The 23,248-nt window shown below is 46.1% G+C and overlaps 1 protein-coding gene across 1 annotated transcript in view; it reads right to left on the bottom strand.

The window, feature by feature from the left end:
* Window positions 1-23,248, bottom strand: part of ppfia2 (PTPRF interacting protein alpha 2) — a 373,178-nt gene that overhangs the window by 325,707 nt on the left and 24,223 nt on the right. Inside the window, exon 3 of the mRNA XM_078567936.1 lies at window positions 4,294-4,368. Coding sequence (XP_078424062.1) covers window positions 4,294-4,368 — 75 coding nt within the window. The remainder of the gene's footprint in view (window positions 1-4,293; window positions 4,369-23,248) is intronic.

Genomic DNA, 23,248 nt, shown 5'->3' with positions numbered 1-23,248 from the left:
TCCACCGCCATCTCAGGACACTGCGTCGCTTTATTCCAATGCGCCCTCCACTAGCGCAAATACACTCTCATCAGTGGGTTTTGTTGCACATGTAGAACAGGTGGCATAATCTGGTGAGCACTGCACAGATGCACAGAAGGAGGTAACAGAGGCTATGACAGCTGCAGCCATTCCCCTCAGAGAAGTGAGGAGAGGCCCAGCCATGCTCAGCTTCATGCAGATGGTGAGCCTCGGATGTCATCAACAAAGCGCACTCAGTTGCAGTCACACAATGAACATCTGTCAGAGTTTCCAGAGGCAGTACACTCCCATCCATAAATGATGGCCCTTGTAGTCATTTGACAGTAATTGTATGTGTCCTCTGCATGTGTGTTGTGGGGCTGTGTCCAGGGTCAGATGTCATGTCTTCAGTGGATATCCCTTGTGCTCCAGGATACAGCCACAAGGGCATTTGTGTGGCTTGAACAACTGAGGGGCTTGGGACTGTCTAAGGATGTATGAGTCATGGCAGCTTCCTGGAAACCTCGTGCATACCTGCATGATCCGCTTATGGTGTTTGCAAATTATTTGAACATTCAGGGAATGGAACCCCTTTCTGTTCCCAAAGACACCTGACTGCTCTAAGGGAACTGTGATGGCCGCATAAGTATAGTCAATTATTCTCTGCACCTGGGGAATTCCAGCCACAGCCTTGAAGCCAACTGTCCTCGCAGCCTGACTTGCCCGATTGATTGTGAACTTACTATATTGGTCAGCCCAAAGGTACATGGCATCTCCTTTATGCAGAGATTGGCACTGACTGAAAGATGCCAAATAGATCTCCAGACGATACCTAGAAAGAACCACAGGCAAAAAGGTTGAGTACCACCCACCCTTGACGCTACAGGCATTGGGTTTCTACCACTTGCCACTGGCATCAACTCCTGCTTCAGCACATGGCACAGCTCTGCCACCACCTCCCTGAAGAGATGCAGTCTCCAGGTAGACATTGATGCTCAGACATTTCCGTGAAGCTGAGCCTCTGATAGTTTACCCTTTGAGCTGGGTAGCACCTTCTACAACCATGAGACTGCCCTCTTGCCTCCATGCATCATTGATGTCCACTCTAATGGCTTCCTCAACCCGCCGGAGCTCCCTTGACCACTGCACAGCCATATCATGTGTCTGCATCCCTGTCACTTTGCCACTCTTCTCCTCAATTAAGGTTTCAAACTCTGAAAGCACAGATCTCATGGCCAAATGAAGGCTCCATTGCAATGAGTCTCTCAAGAACCTTGTCCTGCCTCGAGTGGCTGCTGTGGACTTGGGAGATGTCCTTCCACTAATAGCACTATAAGTTTGGATAGTCTTTGCAATGCCACCAAACTTGATAACCCCCGTGTCTTCAATACACAGCATGCCTGTTTCAGGAGAAAGCTGCAAACAATGCCTGCCACCATTGAGCTGCTGCACAAACCTTGCTTCCTTTGAGCCTCTAAGAAACCTGTGTACCCTTCAGAAAATAGCAAAATTCTCACAACATTCAGAACAATTGGGTGTTGAACAGTCTTAATTATCTGCCCACCAGTGATCTGTCAGACATTAATCCATTGAGGCTGGCATTGGGGAGCTGACCCGATGCAGCCCCATACCATTTTACAGGCCCCGCACCACCCCACCCCCGCCGACCTGCGTTCCCACTGCCACGGGGCCAGTAAAATTCAGCCTTTATTTGCTACTCACATCACTGAATTGTTTAAAATAAATATTGGAGTCAATTTTGTGTTTACATACTCCTGACATGGTGTCTTGCCCCCCAGGAGCACATATTGTAAATTGTAGCAACTCTCCAAGATCTTCTGTCTATTAAATTGGGTGGAGAGTGCATTCCATAAGTTACCACATTCATTTCCAGTGGGCAAGGTGCCACACTGAAAGCTTGCATTTGGAAAACATGCCCTAAAAACTTAAAATGAACTAAAAACTGTGGCATAACAGAGGATATGGTAGAATAGAGGTCATGTCACCAGACTAGTAATCCAGGGATCTGATCTAATAAACCAGCAAAATGAATTCCAATGCCACCATGGCAGTTGGGAAATTTAAATCCAGTTAATTAAATAAATTTCACTACTGTCCTTTAGAGAAGGAAACCTGTTGTCCTTAGGCGGTCTAGACTAAGTGTGCCTCCAGAAAGGTGGTTGACTCTTAACTGCCCTCTGAAATGGCCTAGCCAGTGTCAAACTGCTACCAAAAAAGAATAATGAGAATAAAGCTGGCATTGACCTGGGTATTGGATTTGGACATTACAAAGGTACACCCATACCAGTCAGCCCTGTAAAGTCACTAACACCTGGAGAGTTGTGCCAAAATTGAAAGAGCTGTTCCACAGATTAGACCATAGTCATACTCTCAGAATCAGACCATTCAGACTGCTCTATCACCATTTTACTAAGCTAAGAAGTGATGTAATTAAACTGGACTGGAAACAGCTACTTTTTAAAAAATTTGTTCACAGGATGTGGCTGTCACTGGCTATTTATGGCCATTTATTGCTCATCCCTAAATGCACCTTGTTCAGAAGGCACTTAAGGGTCAACCACATTGCCGTGGGTCTGGATTCACATGTAGGCCAGACCAGGCATAACAGCAGACTTCCTTCCCTAAAGGACCAGATGGTGAACCAGATGGGTCTTTACAACAATCAGCAATGCTTTCATGGTCATCATCAGACTGTCAGTTCCAGATTTTTATTGAATTCAAATTTCACCATCTGCCGTGGTGGGATTCAAAATCGGATCCCCAGAGCATTGCCCTGGGTCTCTGGAACACTAATCCAGTAACAATACCACCGCCTCCTGAATATAAATTAGTGGCGGATCAGTGGGAGGTATTCAAAGAAGTGATAATGAGATTTCAGAGCAAGTATGTTTCTTTAAAGTTAAAGGGTGGGACTAGCAAACATCCTTGACAGCAAGGGGCTTAAAAGAGAGTTTAAGGGTAAAATAGGAATGTTTATGACAGGTACTGGAACCACAATACTCCAGAAAGCCTGAATAAGTATTAGAAGTGTAAGGAAGAAATTAAAAACGAAATTAGGAAAGCAAAGAGATGGCACAAAAAAAATTAGGAAGTAAAATCGAGGAAAACCCAAAGATTTTTTATAAATACATGAAGAGGAAAAGGGTAACTAAAGAAAGAGTAGGGCCTATAAGGACCCAAGATTACAGGTCCTAGCTGGTGTGCCAATTTCCCAAGCCCATTCCCAGTATCAGCCATTTCGAACACGGGAGGGAGGGCACCTTCATGTTCAAGTATCCGCTCGGTTACTTACCTTTTACTGCAGCCGGGTACATACTTGAAGCTCTGATTTGCCCTGCAGCTTTGAGAGCCCGCCTGCCACAGTTAATTAGACAGAGAACCTATCTCCATGCCAATTAAGGGAGCACCCCAGTCAAAATTCAAACCAGTAACTGTTTATCTCCAGGGTAGGTTCAGGATCCAGAAACAGTTCTGGCTTCTGTTTCCCACTCCCAAATTGAAAATTCAGCCTATGGAAACACCACCACTGCCGAGCTGCCCTCCAAATCACACAACATCCTGACTTGGAAATATATCTCTTTTGCTTCATTATTTCTGGGTCAAAATTCTAGAATTACCCACGGAACAGCACTGTGAGAATACCTTCACTACACAGACTGCAGCAATTCAAGAAAGCAGCTCACCACCACCTTCTCAAGGGCAATTAGAGACGGTCAATCAATGGTGGTATTGTCAGTGATGGTGATATTTCATTAATGAATAAAAAAATCCGATTTTGTTTGCTGCAGTAGCCCACCATCTGACTCACATAGTGTGCGAATGTGTCTTCTGCATTGGAAGAGTGTGATTGTGAAATTACCCCTTGTTTTCTGAAAAGAAACTGGTGTTATTGTTGTTAAATGTGCAAAGAAAAGTAGTTAAACTATTAAATGCTTCATGAAACAATGGCCATAATATCCTTTTAGGTACTGATATATATTGCCTCAATAACCCAACACACAAATGGTCATGATAGATTTAACAGTTTAGGTTCAAAGGGAAATATCACGAACAAAGATATCTGCCTATCATCAACACCTATCTGATTCTACTCTTGCTGGTATGATAAGTTGCTGCGATCACACGTTGGTAGCAGTGGAGCTTGGCTAGAGTTGATCGACCATAATTCACAATTTGGTGACATTTCATATAATTGCCTGTAAGCCAAATGGTATGTGGTAAAAGAAAGGCAAAAATAGTCTAACCAAAGAGAATTGTGTTTAAACGTGTTACCTCCTGGTTAGCAGCTGCCAATTCCTCTTCCAGTGTGGATACCCTCTCCAGAGCAATTCGTAGACGTTCCCTCACCTTCAGACAAAAGACAACAGATTTGTATAAATTGTAGGCATTTTTTTGTGCAAGTGTATCGTAGTGCTACTTATTGAACTAATGTAGTTCAACATTATGGTTCCATAAGTGATTAATTAGGTCCAATGTTAATGCTGATTAAGTCATCCAAAGTTCTCAGTTTAGTCCACTTTTGCCTCTGTCTTGGGTATGTTCTAATTCTGTACTGACACAAACTCAGTACGCTTCAGATTCAGTTGTTTCTTGGATAAACAAAGGATAATACTGCAATATTCCAACCTGGTACCGCAGCAATATTCATTTTAAAACTGTTAGGACCCTCAACTAGCACTCAAACCTCTCAGCCATGTATCTAACCAGACAACATTAAATTAATAATACAACTTCTCCAATGTAATTTTTCCTTCATAAATATTGATTGTAAGAAATTGAATTAAGCTACCTAATTATGATTATCTTACAAGATGGTGTGAATAGGATGCTAAGGATGAAGTTATGAGATTAACAATCAAACACTATGGGCTGAATTTTCGTCACGGAGGTGGGAAACAGAAACTTGTTTTGCTTTCGGGTCAGAAACATAGCTCTGGTGGGAAACTGATTAAAGTTGAGATTTTCACCAGGCATAAGCCCTTAACTAACATGAAAAGGGGTTTCCTTTCCAATTAGAGCCTGTGGGGGCAGGAATAGAAGAGGGTTAGATTAAGCATGGTACAGATTTAGACTCCTACGGCAGCCATAACTGAGGCTGCTGGCTGTCCTAAGAGAGAAATCTGCTGATTGTGCCAAAGCTTTTCACAACACAAGAGGGAAGCGAGATGTCATAGGAGAGTTGTAGGCCTGGTGTCCAGAATAGGGCTGCCCTTCACTTAATCAATGTTGAACTGGATCTAATGTTGGAAGCTGTGAAGAAGCAGAGGGAGATTCTTTTCCAGGAGGTGTCACGCGAAGCACTGAGAAGGTCACTAGTGTATGCTCTTTCTGTTTCTGTCAACTGTTAACCTCTATTTTCACTGTATAAATAATGACACTTTAAGCCAGATGTCTGGGACTCCTTTTATTGCTGCATTACAGGAAAAATGGTATGAGCTAGTGAAAGAGATAATAGGATCATTCACAGTGAAGACAAAGCCTCTGGGCAGATGTGCTTCCTTCACTGGTGGTAAGTGACTAGACATTCCAGGTTGCATGTGTTAGCACAGGTATCTCAGACTTCTTTCCATGCCATGTCCCTCAAGCTGGGTCGGAGGAATTCAGTTGCAATGTTCCTGAATCAGGAGATCCCTGACGTTCATGGCACTCCCATGAGATCACCGCATCCCAAGCCATGCCAATCACCTTATCGTGCAGCAGGGACATCTCTATGTTCAGCATCATCTTCCTCCACCTCCACTTCCTCCTCCCCTTTCGCCTCTTGCTCCTCCTCCTCTGCCAATGAGCTGTCTCCTTCCAGGGCCTCTCTGTCCTCAATGTCCACACCTCCCTGGAGGACCATGTTATAGAGAGTGCAGCAGACCACCACAATGACAGAGATCCTTGCAGGTCAGTATTGGAGGGCACCACCTTACTAGTCCAGGCGCCAGAATCACATCTCCAGAAGCCAGACAGCCTGCTCAATGCTTGTCCCATTGAGAGGTGTCATTGGCTGTATTGCCTCTGTGCCTCTGCCCAGAGAAGTGAATAGCCATGTATTCAAAGGATATACTTTGTTCCCTAGGATCCATCCACACGTTCTGGTTTTGAGTGAAGATCTGATGCAGTGTTAAATGTCGGAGGATGAAGTTGTTATGGCAGCTGCCAGAAAAGTGAGCGCATACACGGAGGAAGTTCTTGTTGTGGTCTTAGACCGGGTGAATGTTTAGGGAGTGGAAGCCTTTCCTGTTGATGAATCTGACCGAACAGTTACTGGGTACTTTGATAGCCACATAGGTGCTATTGATGCTGCCCTGCACCTGGGGAAATCCAGCGAGGGCAGCAAAATCCAATGTCCTCTGTACCTTCAAGTGTTCCAATATTCTGGGGTACCGTATTTTGCTTTACTCTGTTTTCATTTTCTTACCTTTTGTTTCCTTTAATCCTCCTTTTTTCTTTTAACTTTTAAGGAAAACAGCAGAAGTTATTGGTCCATTGTCTTACATAACTGCAATGAATAATAATACGATGTACAGAATCAGGGTTTAGATAGTCAGCAAACAAAAAGGTATACAGCAAAATAGATCGGGTGTGCACTTATGACAATAATGAAAAGTTATACAAATGCCAAATTTACCTTGCAATGAGGTCCAATTAGTTACAATGTAAATCTATAACCAACTACTAATCTGTTTTCATGTTAATTAAGACTGGATGGAATATCAACCTGATATATTCATCCGTGCCTTAGTTTTTGTAAAAGTTGGACGGGGTTTTCCCAATCTCATGCCATAATTTTAGCAGAAACCCTGGAAAAACAGTGATCTTCCACTAGAGAACCTCCACAGAAACTTGAGGCAATTGTTTCTAAACATGTTTATGGATTCATTAAAATAAATTCAATGAGAAAAACACTGGGTAAGGACTAGGATAGCTGGAGTAGAAATAACCTTACACCTTATCTAATTAACCAACTACTTGTTTCATGATTTAGGCATTGTGATCATCAAAATGGTCAAAAAACTGAACAGGTCTGGGTGCTAGGGTCTAAAACTGAGGGAGAACTCACTTGAATTTCGGTTTATTGGTTTATAGTTGGGTTGATACTGCACACACAATTGTCAATGTGGCCATGTCTTGACATGAAACAAAAAAGTCAATAATCAATGCACACTCACTCATCAGGTCTGTACAGCCCATAACACATTTATGCATGAACAAAAGTGCATGCATTTCCTGGCTCTAGTTCCTTATGCTAAAAGGCAAGCAGACTTCTGCCCCTTACGAAGTTTACCAGGAAATCCTGGAGATAGCAAGCACCTGAACCTGGTGCGACAAATAATATGCCAATATCCGGATCTAGGTGTTGCAACACATCCTCAACAGGATTATGGGCTCCAGGGTGATAAATAATGATTAGAGAGGGATGCTAAATATTTGAACTGTGGCTTGGAACAGATCATAGGATTGTTGTGATGTAATCACTTCTAGTACTCTATCCTCTTCATGACACGCACTACCTATGTCCACATTCATGATATTGCCTACCTCCAACCTCCCTTCAGCCTTTTTGCCCCTAAAGCCTTCAGCTATGCCTTTGTTATTTCCAGACTCAATGATTGCCAGATTGTCCACCCTCCCATAAACTTAAACTTCAAATCCTGCTGTCTGTGTCTTTTCATACACCAAATCTCACTTGCCTATGACCTATGTCTTTGATAATCTACAATGGCTCCTGATCCAATGGCTTCTGATTTAAAATTCCCAATTTATGGGCAGAATTGTCTGTGTCTGCTGGCGTAAGGCATATTCGGTGGCATAAGTGGACAACATGGTGAGAAGGCCAAAAATCAGTTTCACAACGTTGTGAAATCAGTTTGCGATCGTTCACTCAGCCCATTGATGGTGGGCCGTGTTTCCCGCTATCAGATGTCGGGAACCTCAATGTGATACTTCACCATAGCATTATAAGGCTAGCCCACCGGACTCATCGCCCTCTCACTGGATCGTCTGCCCATATTGGTGTGACGGCATATAAAAGATGTACACTTGGTGGGCTGCACTTCGAGAGGAACTTGGAGGCGAGTGCACAGTAACGTTGCGAAGCACTCACGAGAGACGCCTGATGGACTTCAAAGTTGAGGCGCGTAGGCAGGGGCTGGGAGCAAAGGCATTCCTGCAGTTGAGGTGACTTTGTGGGGGGGGGGGGGGGTTGAGCAAAGGCTGCCCTGCGGTTGTGGTGACTTGGGGGGTTGGAGCAAATGCTGCCCTCCTGTTGAGGCGACTTTGTAGGGTGTGGGGGTGGGGCAAAGGATGCCCTGCAGTTGAGGTGACTTTGGTGGGAAGGGAAGGCTGCCCTGCAGTTGAGGCGACTTTGGGGGTTGGGCGCAAAGGCTGCTTTGCAGTTGAGGTGACTTTGTGGGGAGGCAAAGGCTGACTTGCGGTTGAAGGTAGCACACAAGCACATGCGGGGTGCAAGGGTGCTGGGCAAGGGAAGCAGCCACGCATTAGGGACACCTTGTTTAAAAGACCATTCCTCTGAAGCTGAGACAGTTCAGGTGTAGCCACATTGATATGATTGGAGTTGGGCCTCTAGCTTATCTGCCCACTCAAGCAATGCAGAAGCATAAAAGTGCTACCAAGTGCTGCAGAGCTTTTCACCCATCGGGCACAGACTGCAAACTAATGAGCATTTTAGTGGATTGCAGAAGAGTTGAATGACTTGGCACGTTGTACAATCTCCTTGCTAAAGTTGGCCACGAGCCATCCCTGGCGGAGGCGCTCACAGCCCCTTGCAAATTCTTCACCCCAATTTGGACCAGTCTCCCTCATGATTCAAGCTAACAGTGCAGCCTTGCAGCATGGGTTAGGAGAATGCCTGCACATGAGCTGAGAGCGCAGCATACAGTCCAATGGGCAAAGCTGCCATCAATTGGTCAGGTGGAATGGGGCGAAGGAAGTTGGGGTTTCAGGCAGCCTTGCAGCGCACTATTCTCTGGCTATCCAATTGGTGGCCAGCACGCTCCAGGATGCATTAAGGGGCCTTCAGACTGACCCAAGAGAGGTTCTTAGAACACATGCTAATCCATGCGTCCCTCTCTTTCATCCTGCAGGAGAGGAACATCAGGATCATGGAGCCTGGTGAACAAGGTGTATGCCTCATGGCTTCCAGAGAGCGAAAACAACAGAGAAGAGAGCAACTGAGGCACCTGGCTGCGCAGAGGAAGGAGCAGCACCCTCTCAAAGAAGGGGCGGCTAGGGTTCCCGCACATGCCGCCGAAGAGTTACAGCGAGCCTTTGCTGGTTGGCGCCTACCAAGACCCACAGTCTACTGATGTCACCTTTCATTCCTGCAGATGGCTGAGAACCAGTGTTGCTGAAGACTGTGCATCTCTAGGGAACTGGTCAGTCACATCTGCCAGCAACTGCAGGATTTGGCGCCACGTGGATATGGAGGGCATCCACTGCTGTGAAAGTGACAGCAGCACTCAGTTTCTACGCCAATGGTTCCTTTCAGGGCTCCACAGGTGACCTCGGTGGGATATCACAAGCATCTACCCACAAATGCATCCATGAGGTCATGGATGCCATCTTCGCAAGGGCACACAACTTTGTGCATTTCGCTTGGGACCAGGAGAGCCAGGATGCAAGAGTGATTGGATTTGCCCAAGTTTCAGGGTTCCCACAGGTGCAGGGTGCCATCGACTGCATTCATGTGACACTCAGATCTTCGTCACAACACGCAGTCAACTATTTCAACCGCAAGGGGTTCCATTCGCTGAATGTGCAGCTGGTGTACGACCACTGCAAACGCATCCTGCAGGTCGGCGAAAGATTTCCAGGCAGTGTCCATGCCTTGCACATTCTAAGTTGGTCACAGGTCCCTGACTTCTTCCAGGGTCCACAGAGGCTGCAGGGATGGCTCCTCGGGGACAAGGGCTACCTGTCGAGGACATGGCTGATGACACCGGTGCGGTAGACTCTGACTGCAGCAAAGCGAAGGTTTAATGAGGCTCATGCTGCAACTCGCAACTTGGTGGAGCAAATCATTGGGATGTTGAAAATGAGGTTCCTTTGCCTGGTGGAGCCCTACAATGTACTCCACAAGGGCTGTTATGCATCAGCATCACCTGCTGTGACCATTACAACCTGGCGCTGCAACGGGGAGAGAAGCTAGCTGAGAAGAAGATGCAGGAGCTGGAGGTCTCCTTCGATGAGGAGGACATCAATGGTGATGAGGGTGAGGAGGTTCTTGAAGGTGACGATGACGGCGATGAGGCCCTCACACTGGCCAGATGAGGCAGGCGCACTCGGGAGGCCCTCATAGCTGCTACATTTGTGGAGGATGATGGTGACACATGTTGTCTCCTCACTGCAAGATCCTCACAGTGCATCTATGAATGTTTGACTCCAGTTAGGCTTATGGCAGCACGCACACCCTCTGTGAGAATGCTCCTGTCACAGAGACGAACTAGAGGCCCTAATAGTCGCTCGATTGTAGGAGGACGATGACGACATGCAGTGAGGGCATTCCATAGATTTTCACATTGCCTCTGAGAATGTCTGACTCCTGTCTGGCCAAGGGCAGCTCGCTTACACTCTGAGATCAGGGTCATATCATAGAGATGCAGCCATGAAACTTTAAAAGCATCTGAACCTTTGTACGCCTTCAGCATCTGACCCCTTCAGGTGCACAGCGCCAGGAGTCACAGATGCTGAAGAGATGGGGGCCAGCCCTATCTCAAAGGCGCTGAGAGCACAAAGAGAGAATTACGGAACTCTGTGATGCCTGCCCATGACATTCTGGTAGCAATGACAAGCACCATTGAGGTGCAGGCATCATAACGTGCCCAGGAGGTGTGAGGCCAGACGATCGCTTTGATCTGAAGGCTGAACCAGGCACAGGGATGAGGCCCTGGACTGAGACACCTGCCTTTATCTTGTACAGAAAGGTTTCACATCTGAGTGACACGAACACTGCTCATCAAAACAAGGAGCTATAGGCAGAGAGACATTCTTGGCAGTTTATTGACAATAATGAACATTATGTACCAGTGATTAACACCCAGTCTGTGCAACTACGTCTTCTTAACTTTCCTAACACTGCCGCTATGTCTTGGTGCTCCCTGGGCATCCGCAGCGGAGGTGGAGGCAATCTGCTGACTGCTGCGCACTATCTTGGCGGGCGTCCTCTAGAGGACTGAGACCTGAAGGCCCCCAGCCTGCTTTTGGGGCTTTGCTGTGTGGCAGTGGCACCCTCTTTGGCCTGAGGAGCGGGAGCTGTTGAGGTCACAGGAAGACGGGATTCGGATGGGTCGAACATTCCCAGAGCCAGCTGGATGGATGGCCCCGGGGGGTACACCTGCTGATCTTCCTCTCTGAGTGCCCAGGGCCCCTGCCTGACTCCTCAAGGAGAAGGCATACCTGGAGTGAGATTGTGCTGCATCGCACCCCTCTCTTGTACACACTGTTGGAGGCCAAGTATGGTGTCAGCGATGGAGATGAGCCCGCGCAGCAATGAAGCAATGATGTCCTGGACCAAGGTCTCCATGGCAGCCGTGGTGTTGACCTCTGTGCATTGGCATGCCAGTGCTATCACCTCAGCCTGAAAACAGACAGACTCCTCCATCATGCCTTGCAATCTAAGGAGTGCAGCAGACATCCCTACGTGATGTTCCTGAGATTGCTTCTGCAGCTTCAGCAACTGTGACATGACCGAGTCCACAGGCTCGTCATCTGTCTTGGACTCAGCAAATTTCTGGCCTTCAGCAGTGCTCCAAGTGCTGGACACCTGGGAAGTCCCTGCCGCCGCTGCTGTGGATCAGAAAGTGTGATGTGCTTATCAGGTTGTGATCCCGAGGCTACACTAAAGCTAGGTCCCACTGAGGTGTGTGTCTCTGCACTGGTGGAGGGTCAGGGTGAGCGCTGTGATGGGACTTCAAGGAGGGTGCCTTCAGATTCCTCTTCAGAGGTTTCTTCGTGGTTTGATTGGAGGCCCTGGGTCATGGACTCCCTTGGTAGTTTCCCAGATGTGCCTGCGAAAGCAAGGAGAGATAATTAGAGCATTGCAGTGGCCTGTGAAACAGGATACATCATTCATAGCATGGTTGTCTGATGGATGTTACATTGCTGGATACTCACTAGCTCACTAGGTAGAGCATCACCGGCCTCACCATCAGCACAGGAATGATCCAGACCCTCGCCGGCCAGCTAGATGGCTCTGTTTTCAAATTCCGTGAGGACCTTGATTTTAGGCATTCCTCCACCGATCTGCAATCTCTCTCTCTTGTTGTGTGCCAGCTTGTCCTGCATGAACAGAGATGGAGAGAACGTAAGCAGGATGCCTGCCAGGCCAGATGATAAGTATGCCTGGCATGTGTGGGTGGTGAGTAGTCCCATGGACGAGGTGAGGACAATGAAGGTCTGTGTGAGAGAGTGAACGGTGATGCCCCTTGAACTGGCAGTGAGTGAGGGCCCTGAGGGATATGTGATGGGTTTGTGAGTGTGTGAGTTGAGAGTGATGAGAAGAGCGACTTACCCTGGTGGAATGGGGATCATTCACCCTCTTGTGGCACTGGGTGGTTGTCCTCTTTTGCAGGGCTTTGGCGCTGACCACCACTGGTATCGCCTCCCAAGCTGGATTAGTGATGTTGTTGCCCATCCTGCAGCCAGAGTGGGGCAGAGGACATCACGGCTAGCCTCCATTTTGTCCAAAACGCGCTTGAAGGACGCGTCATTGAACCTGGGGGCTGCACTCATTATGCCTTTCAGTGCTATGTCTTCTTTGCAGCAGTCATGGGCTGGAAGCACTGAGAGTTGTGCACGTGGCTACACTTTAAGTATGGCGCCTGGCATGATGAAGTGGCGAGGTGGTGGTGTGACGGGCGAATAAGAGCCCGGCTGCCATTGAAACAGCATGTTTCCTGGGAATGCATAATTAATGCGGTGGGTTTGGGACGACACAGCATGAAAAGCCGCCATTGCAGCCGGCAGGTAAAACATTGTTTATCCACCCACTACTGCACTTAGTGCAAATCTGGAACGATTCCACCCTATGTGTTTAAATTCCTCTTCTCTGTCTCCAGCTTCCTTCAATGCTACACCCTCAATTCTAAACTCTCAATTCTTCTGGCTGAGACCTTTTGTGAACCCCTTCTCTCCTTGTCCTACCATGACAGCTATGATTTCTAGCCCTAGTCTCTCAGAACCTCTTCATTAAATCCAGGGCAAGGGAGAGAAATCATGGGCCCTGATGCTTCTCTTATTTCTTGGCTCCTTATCCCGCATCCCCCCCACCCCCTTTAATCCTCCCCCTCCCATCCTTTGGGTGCACAGAATTGGGAACTAGAGTCACAGTGGGGTCAAACTGTTTTATATATGTTTAGCAAAACTGAGCTTTTGTACTCTATGCCTCTATTTATAAATTCCATCGAAAGCTCAGGTTTTAGTATTATATATGTTACAACCACAGCTTTGTCAAACAATAACACACAACTTGGTCACTCATATTATGCAACCAGCTCCGCTTCTTTGAATCTGGCCCTATGCAATATCTGGACAGCAACATCCAAAAGACTTGAAACTCACAAGCACCACAAGTAACAATCCAATGTACAAATGAGAATATCTTTAGCTAACAGTGATGTATTCTATTGGCGCATAGCTCCCAGTTTCACTTCCAAGTTTAAAAATGGCAATATCATCCAGTAAATTAACACCACCCAATTTACCTGTAATTGTCTGCTATTTCTATCCACACGAGTGGGCTTTGTGAACAGGAAAACTACTCTTTGCATTGAGTGATAAATATTTTCTCATTTTAAATCGAAACTAACCACATTTACAAATGCCCATCATGGAGCATCTCATAGGAGAACAAAGTACTGCAGATGCTGGAAACCTGAAATATAAACAGAAAATGCTTGACATACTCAACAGGCCAGGCAGCATCTGTGGAGAAAGAAACAGAGTCAACACTTCAGGTCCACTGTCTGCACTAGTTCTGATGAAAGGTTATTGACCTCTGTTTCTCCCTGCACAGATGTCACCAGATGTGCTAAGCATTTCCTATTTCTATTGGAGCAAAAATAACCCCTTTTGCCAGCCCTCCAAAAAGCAATCCGACTTCTTGTAAACCTCTCATCCCCCTTCAGCAAGAAACCCAGCAGCAGCTGCCTGAGATCTGGTTTGGCAAATTAAACATGAATTTGAAAAAAAAAGTTAAGGTATGAAGAAAATATAAACAACTTGCTGAGCGAAAAAAAATCAGTCAAAACAATAAATTGATCATTTAAAAAGAATTAGTAATTAATAAAAGTGATCATTAAAAAAAGCCAAGCAGCAAAAACTTTTTTGCCTTTCCGCTTAAAAAGCAGAGCTAGAGAGAGAGACAGACTAAGTCCCAAGTCCTGTTCACCAACTAACATCCAACCTTGTGTTCGCCTCTGGTGGAGCACACTCCGTGCTGGGCCGGCAGAATTCATGTTAAAATAGGGATTGGATACGGGTTTCAGCCTGGGTTTTCCTCCTTCCCCCATCCAGTGTGTGAATAGGTTTTTGGGAAAGGAGGAGGGGAAAGGTATATATCTGTGTGTCTGCCTCACTCCCACTCTTCAGGGCTCTCTCTCTCACTCACCCACACATTCACTCAATCTCATACATTCACTTACTCACACACATACACTCACACTCATTCATACTCATTCTTTGCAGCTTTAGTGAAAAGCCCAAACTTCTCAAGTTTCTCTTTTTAACTATCTCCTCATTATTCATAATATCCTGGTAAGTCTACAATGCAATTTTTACTATTTGAGGATGCTGAAAACGACACAGTAATCCCAAGTACAGTCTAATTACGGTCCTGTAAAATTCCAATCCTTTCTTTTGTATTCTGTACTTTTAGACACATGATGATTCATTTATCTACTTTTATTGCCCTGTGCACTTGTGTGCCATCTTTTTAAAAGCCTGTATATCTGCACAATAAGATTCCTCTGCTCCATTTAACGCCTTACATTTTTGAGACCTGTATTTCCTTTTCCTATTCTTAATTCCAAAATCTATAACTTCACATTTCTCTATTTTGAAATGCATCTGCCTAATCTCTAACTCTTTCTGTATCCCACAAGTCTATGTCCTGCTGCTGTCTTTTGCAACTGTCACTCACTCACTCATCCCTGGGCCCGGGAGGTTTGGAGATTAATATCGCTGAGGGGTTTGGGATGGCTGTGAAGTTGGCAAGATGCACTTCCTCTCAGCCTTGTCTAACAACCCAGCCGCCCCGAGCCTCATTGTTGCTGCAACTGCGGGGTTCCCCATCATCTTGACGCCTGTAGTCCTTTAGCGGGTCAGCGCCTGTGCTGGACGGGGAGAATCACCCTGAATGCACCCTGGTTGTCAAAAAAGTATCCTCACAGACTCGGGCTCTCCCTCCTGGACAATCGGATCCACACTGGAATTTTGTTCCAGAGCCTAGGACCCACTGTGTGCTTGTGTGCAAGCCCATTGAGATGTGAGGTGACCACCTGAGAGAGGGGCAGTGCTACCCAAGCCTGGGCCCTGCCTGAAGGCACATCAGGACCATGTGCACCCCTCCCCTGGGCCCTGGTCTGTCCATCAAAGAAGTTACAAAATGTAGCAGAACGGTGGCCTGCTAGTGCTGGGGTTGTGTTGGCACTCCCCGATCCCAGATAAGTTTGGAAATTAACTTATTGACCCCTTCATAGGTCTTTTTTTAAAACCTTACTTTATCCTCATGAATCCAGACCATGATTCCAGCCTGGATTCCCAAGTGGGGCCCATTTAGTGGCCTCTATATCTGGTCCTACATCGTGCCCATCTGAGAGCTAGAATGCAGGGTATATAAGTGCCCTATTGTTAAAATGTCCACTGCTTGCTGAGCCCTTGCTGTTTCCATTCACTTAAAGGTAAATAATCTCTTGGAGATTGATTCTTATTGGGATCCAGCATTCTATGGGCCATTTCTGGAAAATACTTCCGCTTCATAATACTGGAGGAATCAAGCAGGCAAATCAACGGCCTAGTGCTTAGTCATAAGTGTCACAGAAAAATCATTTCCCTTGATGCTTACAACTTAAGTGATGTCGGAGTGATCGATGTTCAACAACAGAAACTTCCAATTCCTGCTCTAACATCCGGGTGTGTTGGAGAGGTGGTGGCGTAGTGGTACTGTCAGTAAACTAGTAATCCAGAGACCCATGGTAATGCCCTGGGGACCCGGGTTCTGGACCATGAAACCATTGTCGATGGTTGTAAAAATCCATCTGGTTCACTAATGCCCTTTAGGGAAGGAAATTTGCCATCTTCACCTGGTCTGGCCTATATGTGACTCCAGATCAAGCTGCTAAAAAGTCACTAAAAAGGAATGAAACCGGGTAGACCATTGACCTGGAAAAGACAACAACAAGCCCAGCTCTGTCAACCTGGCAAAGTCCTCCTTAGTAACGTGTGGGGGCTTGTACCGAAATTGAGAGAACTGTCTCACAGACTAGTCAAGCAATAGCCTGGCATTGTCATACTCAAGGAATCATACCTTATAGATAATGTCCCAGACACCACCATCACCATCCCTGGCAGGACAGACCCAAGAGAGGTGGCGGCACAATCATATACAGTCAGGAGGGAGTTGCCTTGGGAGTCCTCAACATCAACTCCGGACTCCATGAAGTCTCATGGCATCAGGTCAAACATGGGCAAGGAAACCTCCTGCTGATAACCATATACCACCCTCCCTCAGCTGATAAATTAGTATTCCTCTATGTTGAACACCACTCGGAGGAAGCACTGAGGGTGGCAAGGGCACAGAATGTATTCTGGGTGGGGAACTCCAATGTCCATCACCAAGAATGGCTTGGTAGCACCACCACAGACTGAGCTGGCAGAGTCCTAAATGACATAGCTGTTAGGCTGGGTCTGCGCCAGGTGATGAGTCAACCAACAAGAGTGAAAAACATACTTGACCTCATCCTCACCAACCTGCCTGCCACAGATGCATCTGCCCATGACAGTATCGGTAGGAGTGATCTCAGATTCTCACATTAAGGATACCCTCCATTGTGTTGTGTGGCACTACCACGGTACTAAATGGGAGAGGTTTCAAACAGATTTAGCAACTCAAGTCTAGGCATCCATGAGGTGCTGTGGGCCATCAGCAGCAGCAGAATTGTACTCAACCACAATCTGTAACCTCACAGCATATCCCTCACTCCACGATTACCACCAAGTCAGAATATCAACCCTGGATCAATGAAGAGTGCAGGACGACATACAAGGCATACCTAAAAATTAGGTGTCAACCTGGTGAAGCTATAACACAGGACTACTTGCATGCCAAACGGCATAAGCTGCAAGTGATAGACAGAAATAAGCGATTCCACAACCAACTAATCAGATCTAAGCTCTGCAGTCCTGCCACATCCAGTCATGAATGGTGGTGGACAATTAAACAACTCACAGGAGGAGAAGGCTCCACAAATATCCCCATCCTCAATGATGGAGGAGCCCAGCACATCAGTGCAAAAGGTAAGGCATAGGTAAAGATAAGGCATTCGCAACAATCTTCAGCCAGAAGTGCCAAGTGGATGATCCATCTCGGCCTCCTCTTGAGGTCCCCAGCATCACAAATGCCAGTCTTCAGCCAATTCGATTCACTCCACGTGATATCAAGAAATGGATACTGCAAAGATTATGGACCCTGACAATATTCTGGCAATGAAGACTTGTGCTCCAGAACTTGTTGTGCACTTAGCCAAGTTGTTCTTGTACAGCTACAACACTGGCATCTACCTGGCAATGTGGAAAATTGCCCAGGTATGTCCTGTACACAAATATCAGGACAAATTCAACTCGGCCAAATACCGCCTCATCAGTCTACTCTCTATAATCAGTAAGTGATGGAAGGAGTCATCAACAGTGCTATCAAGCCGCACTTGCTTAGCAATAACCTGCTCACTAATGCTCAGTTTGGGTTCCGCCAGGATCACTCAGCTTCTGACCTCATTACTGCCTTGGTTCAAACATGGGCAAAAGAGCTGAACTCCAAAGGTGAGGTGAGAATGACTGACTTGACACCGGGGCAGCATTTGACCCTACCAAAACTGGAGTCAAAGGGAATCAGGGGGAAATCTCTTCACAGGTTGGAGTCATACCTAGCACAAAGGAAGATGGTTGTGATTGTTGGAGGTCCATCATCTCAGTTGAAGGACATCAATGCAGGAGTTCCTCAGGGTAATGTCCTAGGTCCAACCATCTTCAGCTGCTTCATCAATGACCTTCCTTCCAACATAAGGTCAGAAGTGGGGATGTTCACTGATGATTGCACAATGTTCAGCACCATTTGCGACTCCTCAGGTACTGAAGCAATCCGTGTCCATATGCAGCAAGACCTGGACAATATCCAGGCTTGGGCTGACAAGTGACAAGCAACATTCATGCCGCACAAATGCCAGGCAATGACTATCTTCCACAAGAGAGAATCTAACCTAGGGAAGGTGGTGGTATAGTGGTATTGTAAATGAGCTTGTACTCCAGATACCCAGGGTAATGCTCTGGGGACCTGAGTCCAAATCCTACCATAACAGATGGAAATCTGGAATCAAAGTCTAATGATTATCATAAAAACCCTTCTGGTTGACTCTTAAATGCCCTCCAGTTCTCAAGGGCAATAGATGCTAGCTCACATCCCATGAATGAATTAAAAAAAAATGTCCTAATGGCAATTCATTAGCATCACTGAATCCCCCACTATCAACCATTGACCAGGAACTGAACTGAACACATATAAATACTGTGGCTACAAGAGCAGATCAGAAGCTAGGAATCCTGCAGTGAGTCAGCTCCTGACTCCCCAAAGGCGCAAGCCAGGAGTGTAATGGAATACCTTCCACTTGCCTGGATGAGTGCAGCTCCAACAACACTTAAAAAACTTGACACCATCCTGGACAAAGCAGCCTGCTTGATTGGCACCACTTCCACAAACATTCACTCCCTCCAGCACTGACAAATAGTGGCAGCAGTGTGTACCATCACCAAGGCTCCTTAGGCAACACCTTCCAAACCCTGAGTGCTGCCTCATGAAGGACAAATGTGTATGAACAGAGAGGAAGGAAAAACTGAGTGAATGGCTGCCACTGCAGCAATGCACGCACAGCTACATTAGCTGGGAGGCTGATAGTGGCATAGAGACATTTCAGAAGTGAAGACTGGCATTCAATTACTTTATAAAAATCACTATTGAAGAGGAAAGGGGCAGCTACATCCTTTTGTCAGCAGGATAGAAAGGGTTAAATTTGTTTAAAAGTTAAGAGATGAGTGAGGATGACAGTAAAAACCCAGGCAAAATTTTTTTAAAATTCAGCACACATCTCCAGCCAAAGTCAAATTATCTGATTCACCGCTATGAATTTCAAAGCCTGAGGCAGGAGCCAAGTGAGCCTGTGAACAATTTCTTAACAAGATTGAAAAATGTAAATTCAAGAAAACAGATGCAAGGTTGATAGCTCAGCTCATTTGCGGCTTTACTTTACACCCTGTTTCATTTCCTTCTTTCCAGACAGAAAACTGACAACTGGCTCTCATAACTGCAGATTCTCTGTTTCTTCATCCAAAAGCATATATTTCTCTCTCTCCAGGTCTCTGAGTCTGAGAGTCTGTATCCAAAAAGGCCAGCTGTCCCGCTTTTCTGTCAAAGTGTGAAAACTTTGCACTTGATTTTCAAAAGATTTTGGCCTGGGCCTCTTTCCCCATGACAATCAAATCTTTCCCCATGGGCCTACTTCGGAGCAGAGATCAGGTTGATCACCAACCTCTCTCCAGGACACTCCATTTTACTTTAAATTAAAAGAAACATTTTAAAACATAACTGTCTTCTAAAGTCTTGCATTAATAAAAGTCTTGAGTTTTCAATTTGACAAATTGTTCATTCTGGTGCATTAATCTGTTTTTTGTTTTTCTGCCTGTCTTTCAAATGTCCAAAATTTTCCATTTTTTCTATGATAATTTGAGACTTTTTTGTGACAAGAACGCGTGGAGCTTTGAAGATGTGATGCCCTGAGATGTGTTTTTTTTTGAGAGGTACTGAGATGTGATTTTTTTTGAGAGGCAGCAATTTAGAAGTCCCACTTTCAGATATTATATATTTTAGATAAGTAATGTTACAAATACAAAGTTCCTTAGATTATTTTGTTTTGGGACTGCCTCTTTAATTTAGAGTAAAATGAAGGAGTGAAGGAGGTCAGATGACCTGCTTCAAATCCTGCTTGAAAACAAGCCTGGGTGGCTTGGTTGTTTTGGGGACAGTGGGGCCCAGGTTGACTTACAAGGAAGAAGGTGCAAGATGTTGACGCTTGTAAATGATGACCAGAGTAACTGTGTTGATGGTGAATAGACTGTTCAGCTGGAATCTTGTGTTCTCACTGGTGGCAAGCTTGGAGGCGGGAAAGGTATTTACAAAGGCGGGATGGCGGCCTGCAAGAACCCTGCTGCTTTCCCGCCTCTGCCAGAATTAAGTTCTGGGCTGGAAGGCCCATGGTCGACCTTCCTGCCCTGACACCAAATCCAAATGAGCCCTTAAGTGGCCAATTTATGATCATTTAAGGACCTCATTCTGCCACTGTTGCTGGTATTAACCTAGCTGTAGGCAGGCCTATCACCATGCAGCATGCACAGCAGGTAAAACTGGTCAGCTTGTCACCTGTTGTTAGGGGGGGTGTGGTCCCTTGATCAAAGGCAGTGCTTGATTGAGGGACTGAACATCGTGAAGGGAAATAAAAACAGAAAGTGCTGGAAAAACTCAGCAGGTCTGGCAGCATCTGTGGAGAGAGAAACAGAGTTAACGTTTCAAGTCCGTGTGACTCTTCTTCAGAGCTAAAGAGAAGTAGAAATATGATGGATTTTATACTGTTTAAGAGGGGGTGGAGCAGACAGAATGAGATGCAAGGTCAGGGATAGATGACAGCTAAAGAGACATTGACAAAGGTGTCATGGACACGACAAAGGGAGTGTTAAAGGTAGTGATAGAGAGCAAAGAAGGTGCCGAGAGTGGCATGAATGTCAAATAGCAGAAGGTGTTAATTGCAGAAAAAGGGTCAGCAATTGTGAAAGCAAAACATAAAAAACAAGTGACAAATGGCCTTCTGAGGGAAGAGGGGGTTTGGGGAAAAGGATTTAAAAAATGAACAAATCATTAAGTATATAATAAATAAATAAATTAATTAATTAAATATTGGATTAAAAATTGAGTCAAGAGGGAGGAAAGAGTTCATGGTCTGAAGTTGTTGAACTCAATGTTAAGTCCAGAAGGTTGTAAAGTGTCTAATCAGAAGACAAGGTGCTGTACCTCCAGTTTGTGTTGGGCTTCACTGGAACATTGCAGCAGGCCAAGGGCAGACATGTGGGCATGAGAGCAGGATGTTTTGTTGAAATGGCAAGCAACAGGAAGATCTGGGTCATGCTTGCAGACTGAGCGAAAATGTTCCGCAAAGCGGCACCCAGTCTGCATTTAGTCTTCCCAATGTAAAGAAGACTGCATTGGGAACAGTGAATGCAGTTGATCAAATTGATGGAGGTGCAAGTGAAGCGCTGCATCACCTGAAAGGAGTGTTTGGGGCCTTGGACGGTGAGGATGGAGGAGGTAAAGGGGGTGTTGCACCTTCTGTAATTGCATGGGAAGGTGCCAGAGGAGGGGATGAGCAGTTGGGGGTGATGGAGGAGTGGACCAGGGTGTCACGGAGGGAATGGTCCCTATGGAATGCTGACAGGAGGGCGTGAAGGGAAGATGTGTTTGATGGTGGCATCATGCTTGAGTTGGTGGAAATGGTGGAGGTTGATCCTTTTGAATGTGGAGGCTGGTGGGGTGAAAAGTGAGGACAAGGGGGACCCTATCCTGGTTCTGGGAGGGAGGGGAAGGGGTGAGGGCAGAGGTGTGGGAGATGGGTCGGACACTGTTGAGGGCCCTGTCAACCACAGTGAAGGGGAAGCTTGCTGAGAGCCACCCATCTGTGCTTGCTGCAGACATCATTGCACTACTCTCCCCATGAACTCCACCCAATGAAACCATCCCCTCCCATTACTTACCTGTGGCCTGGATCATTCCTGATCCTGGGGTTTAAGTGCCTGTCCTCCCGGCAGTAGGTATGGTCTCCCCAGTGGCACTGCTGAGCACAAGAGCCGCTGGACACTGACTGGCCGGCAGCTCTCAGTAGATGAGACTTCCCCTCCCCCCTACCCAGGGTCTTGATTCTAGGGGAAGGCTCGCTGCTGGCCTCGCCACTGCTTGATTCGTATGTGGTTTGGCAGGCCTTCCCGAAATGAGACAGTGCAGGTCTCTCGCCGGCTCTCCAGCCAGCAGGTGAGATCCCCGACACCTCAACAAGATTCCTCCCTAAAAGTCTTGAGTCTCACGTGAAGATGTTAGGATTGTCTGGTAAATAATTATACTTTAATTTCAAGATAAAATGGGAGTTAGGTGTCTAAAGGATAACTAATTAGCATTTATAACTGGCTACAAGGTCCAGGTGATTCACACTGGGAAGGGAAAAGTCTGTTGGAAGCCACTGTAGGATTAGTTTGCAAGTTTTTCTAAGGGATCTCTGAACCCTCACAGACACAGTCAGTTTGCAAGAATCCGAGGCAGAAAGAGAGCAGAGAGATAGAGGCAGCCAGTCTGTATTGTTCACCATGTAGAATGCAGGTGGGAGCTCACGCTCAGATTGAAGAGGTCAAGTTCATGAAGATTTAAACTTAGATAGTAGATTCAACTAGCTTTGGCTAGAGGGAGGGATCCCCAGGGTAACCCTCAAGGTGAAAGTCAGTTCAGGCATCAGAAGTTATCCGGTTGGAAAAGGGTAAAGGAAGCAAGTCATCGGGAGCTGAGAATAGCTTTGAACTGGTTTCTGGAGAATAAAATGCCCACCTAAAGGACAGGGGTATTGTTGGCCATTTTAATAGTTAAATGGGGACTTTTTATAGTCTAGAGTTTAAGTTGCCGACAGAAATAGTGTTTAATCAATTTTGTTTTTAGTTTGATTGTTAGAGTAAAAGTCTCATAGCTTTAAATCAGTTTGTGTGGTCTTTCCAGCCAGTCACTGGAAATTCACTTTTTTTAAAGTTATCGGTCTCTATGGGGATTGTAACAGTAGATTTCAGAGTAGAGTGACCAATGCTTCAATAAATCCAAATGGTCTACAAGACCAAAACAATCCTAAGTGTTTGGCAATCCATAGAATTAAGG

Source organism: Cetorhinus maximus, chromosome 22 (assembly GCF_964194155.1).
Source record: "Cetorhinus maximus chromosome 22, sCetMax3.hap1.1, whole genome shotgun sequence".
NCBI lineage: Eukaryota > Metazoa > Chordata > Chondrichthyes > Lamniformes > Cetorhinidae > Cetorhinus > Cetorhinus maximus.
This window is presented reverse-complemented; position numbering and strand designations above follow the sequence as displayed.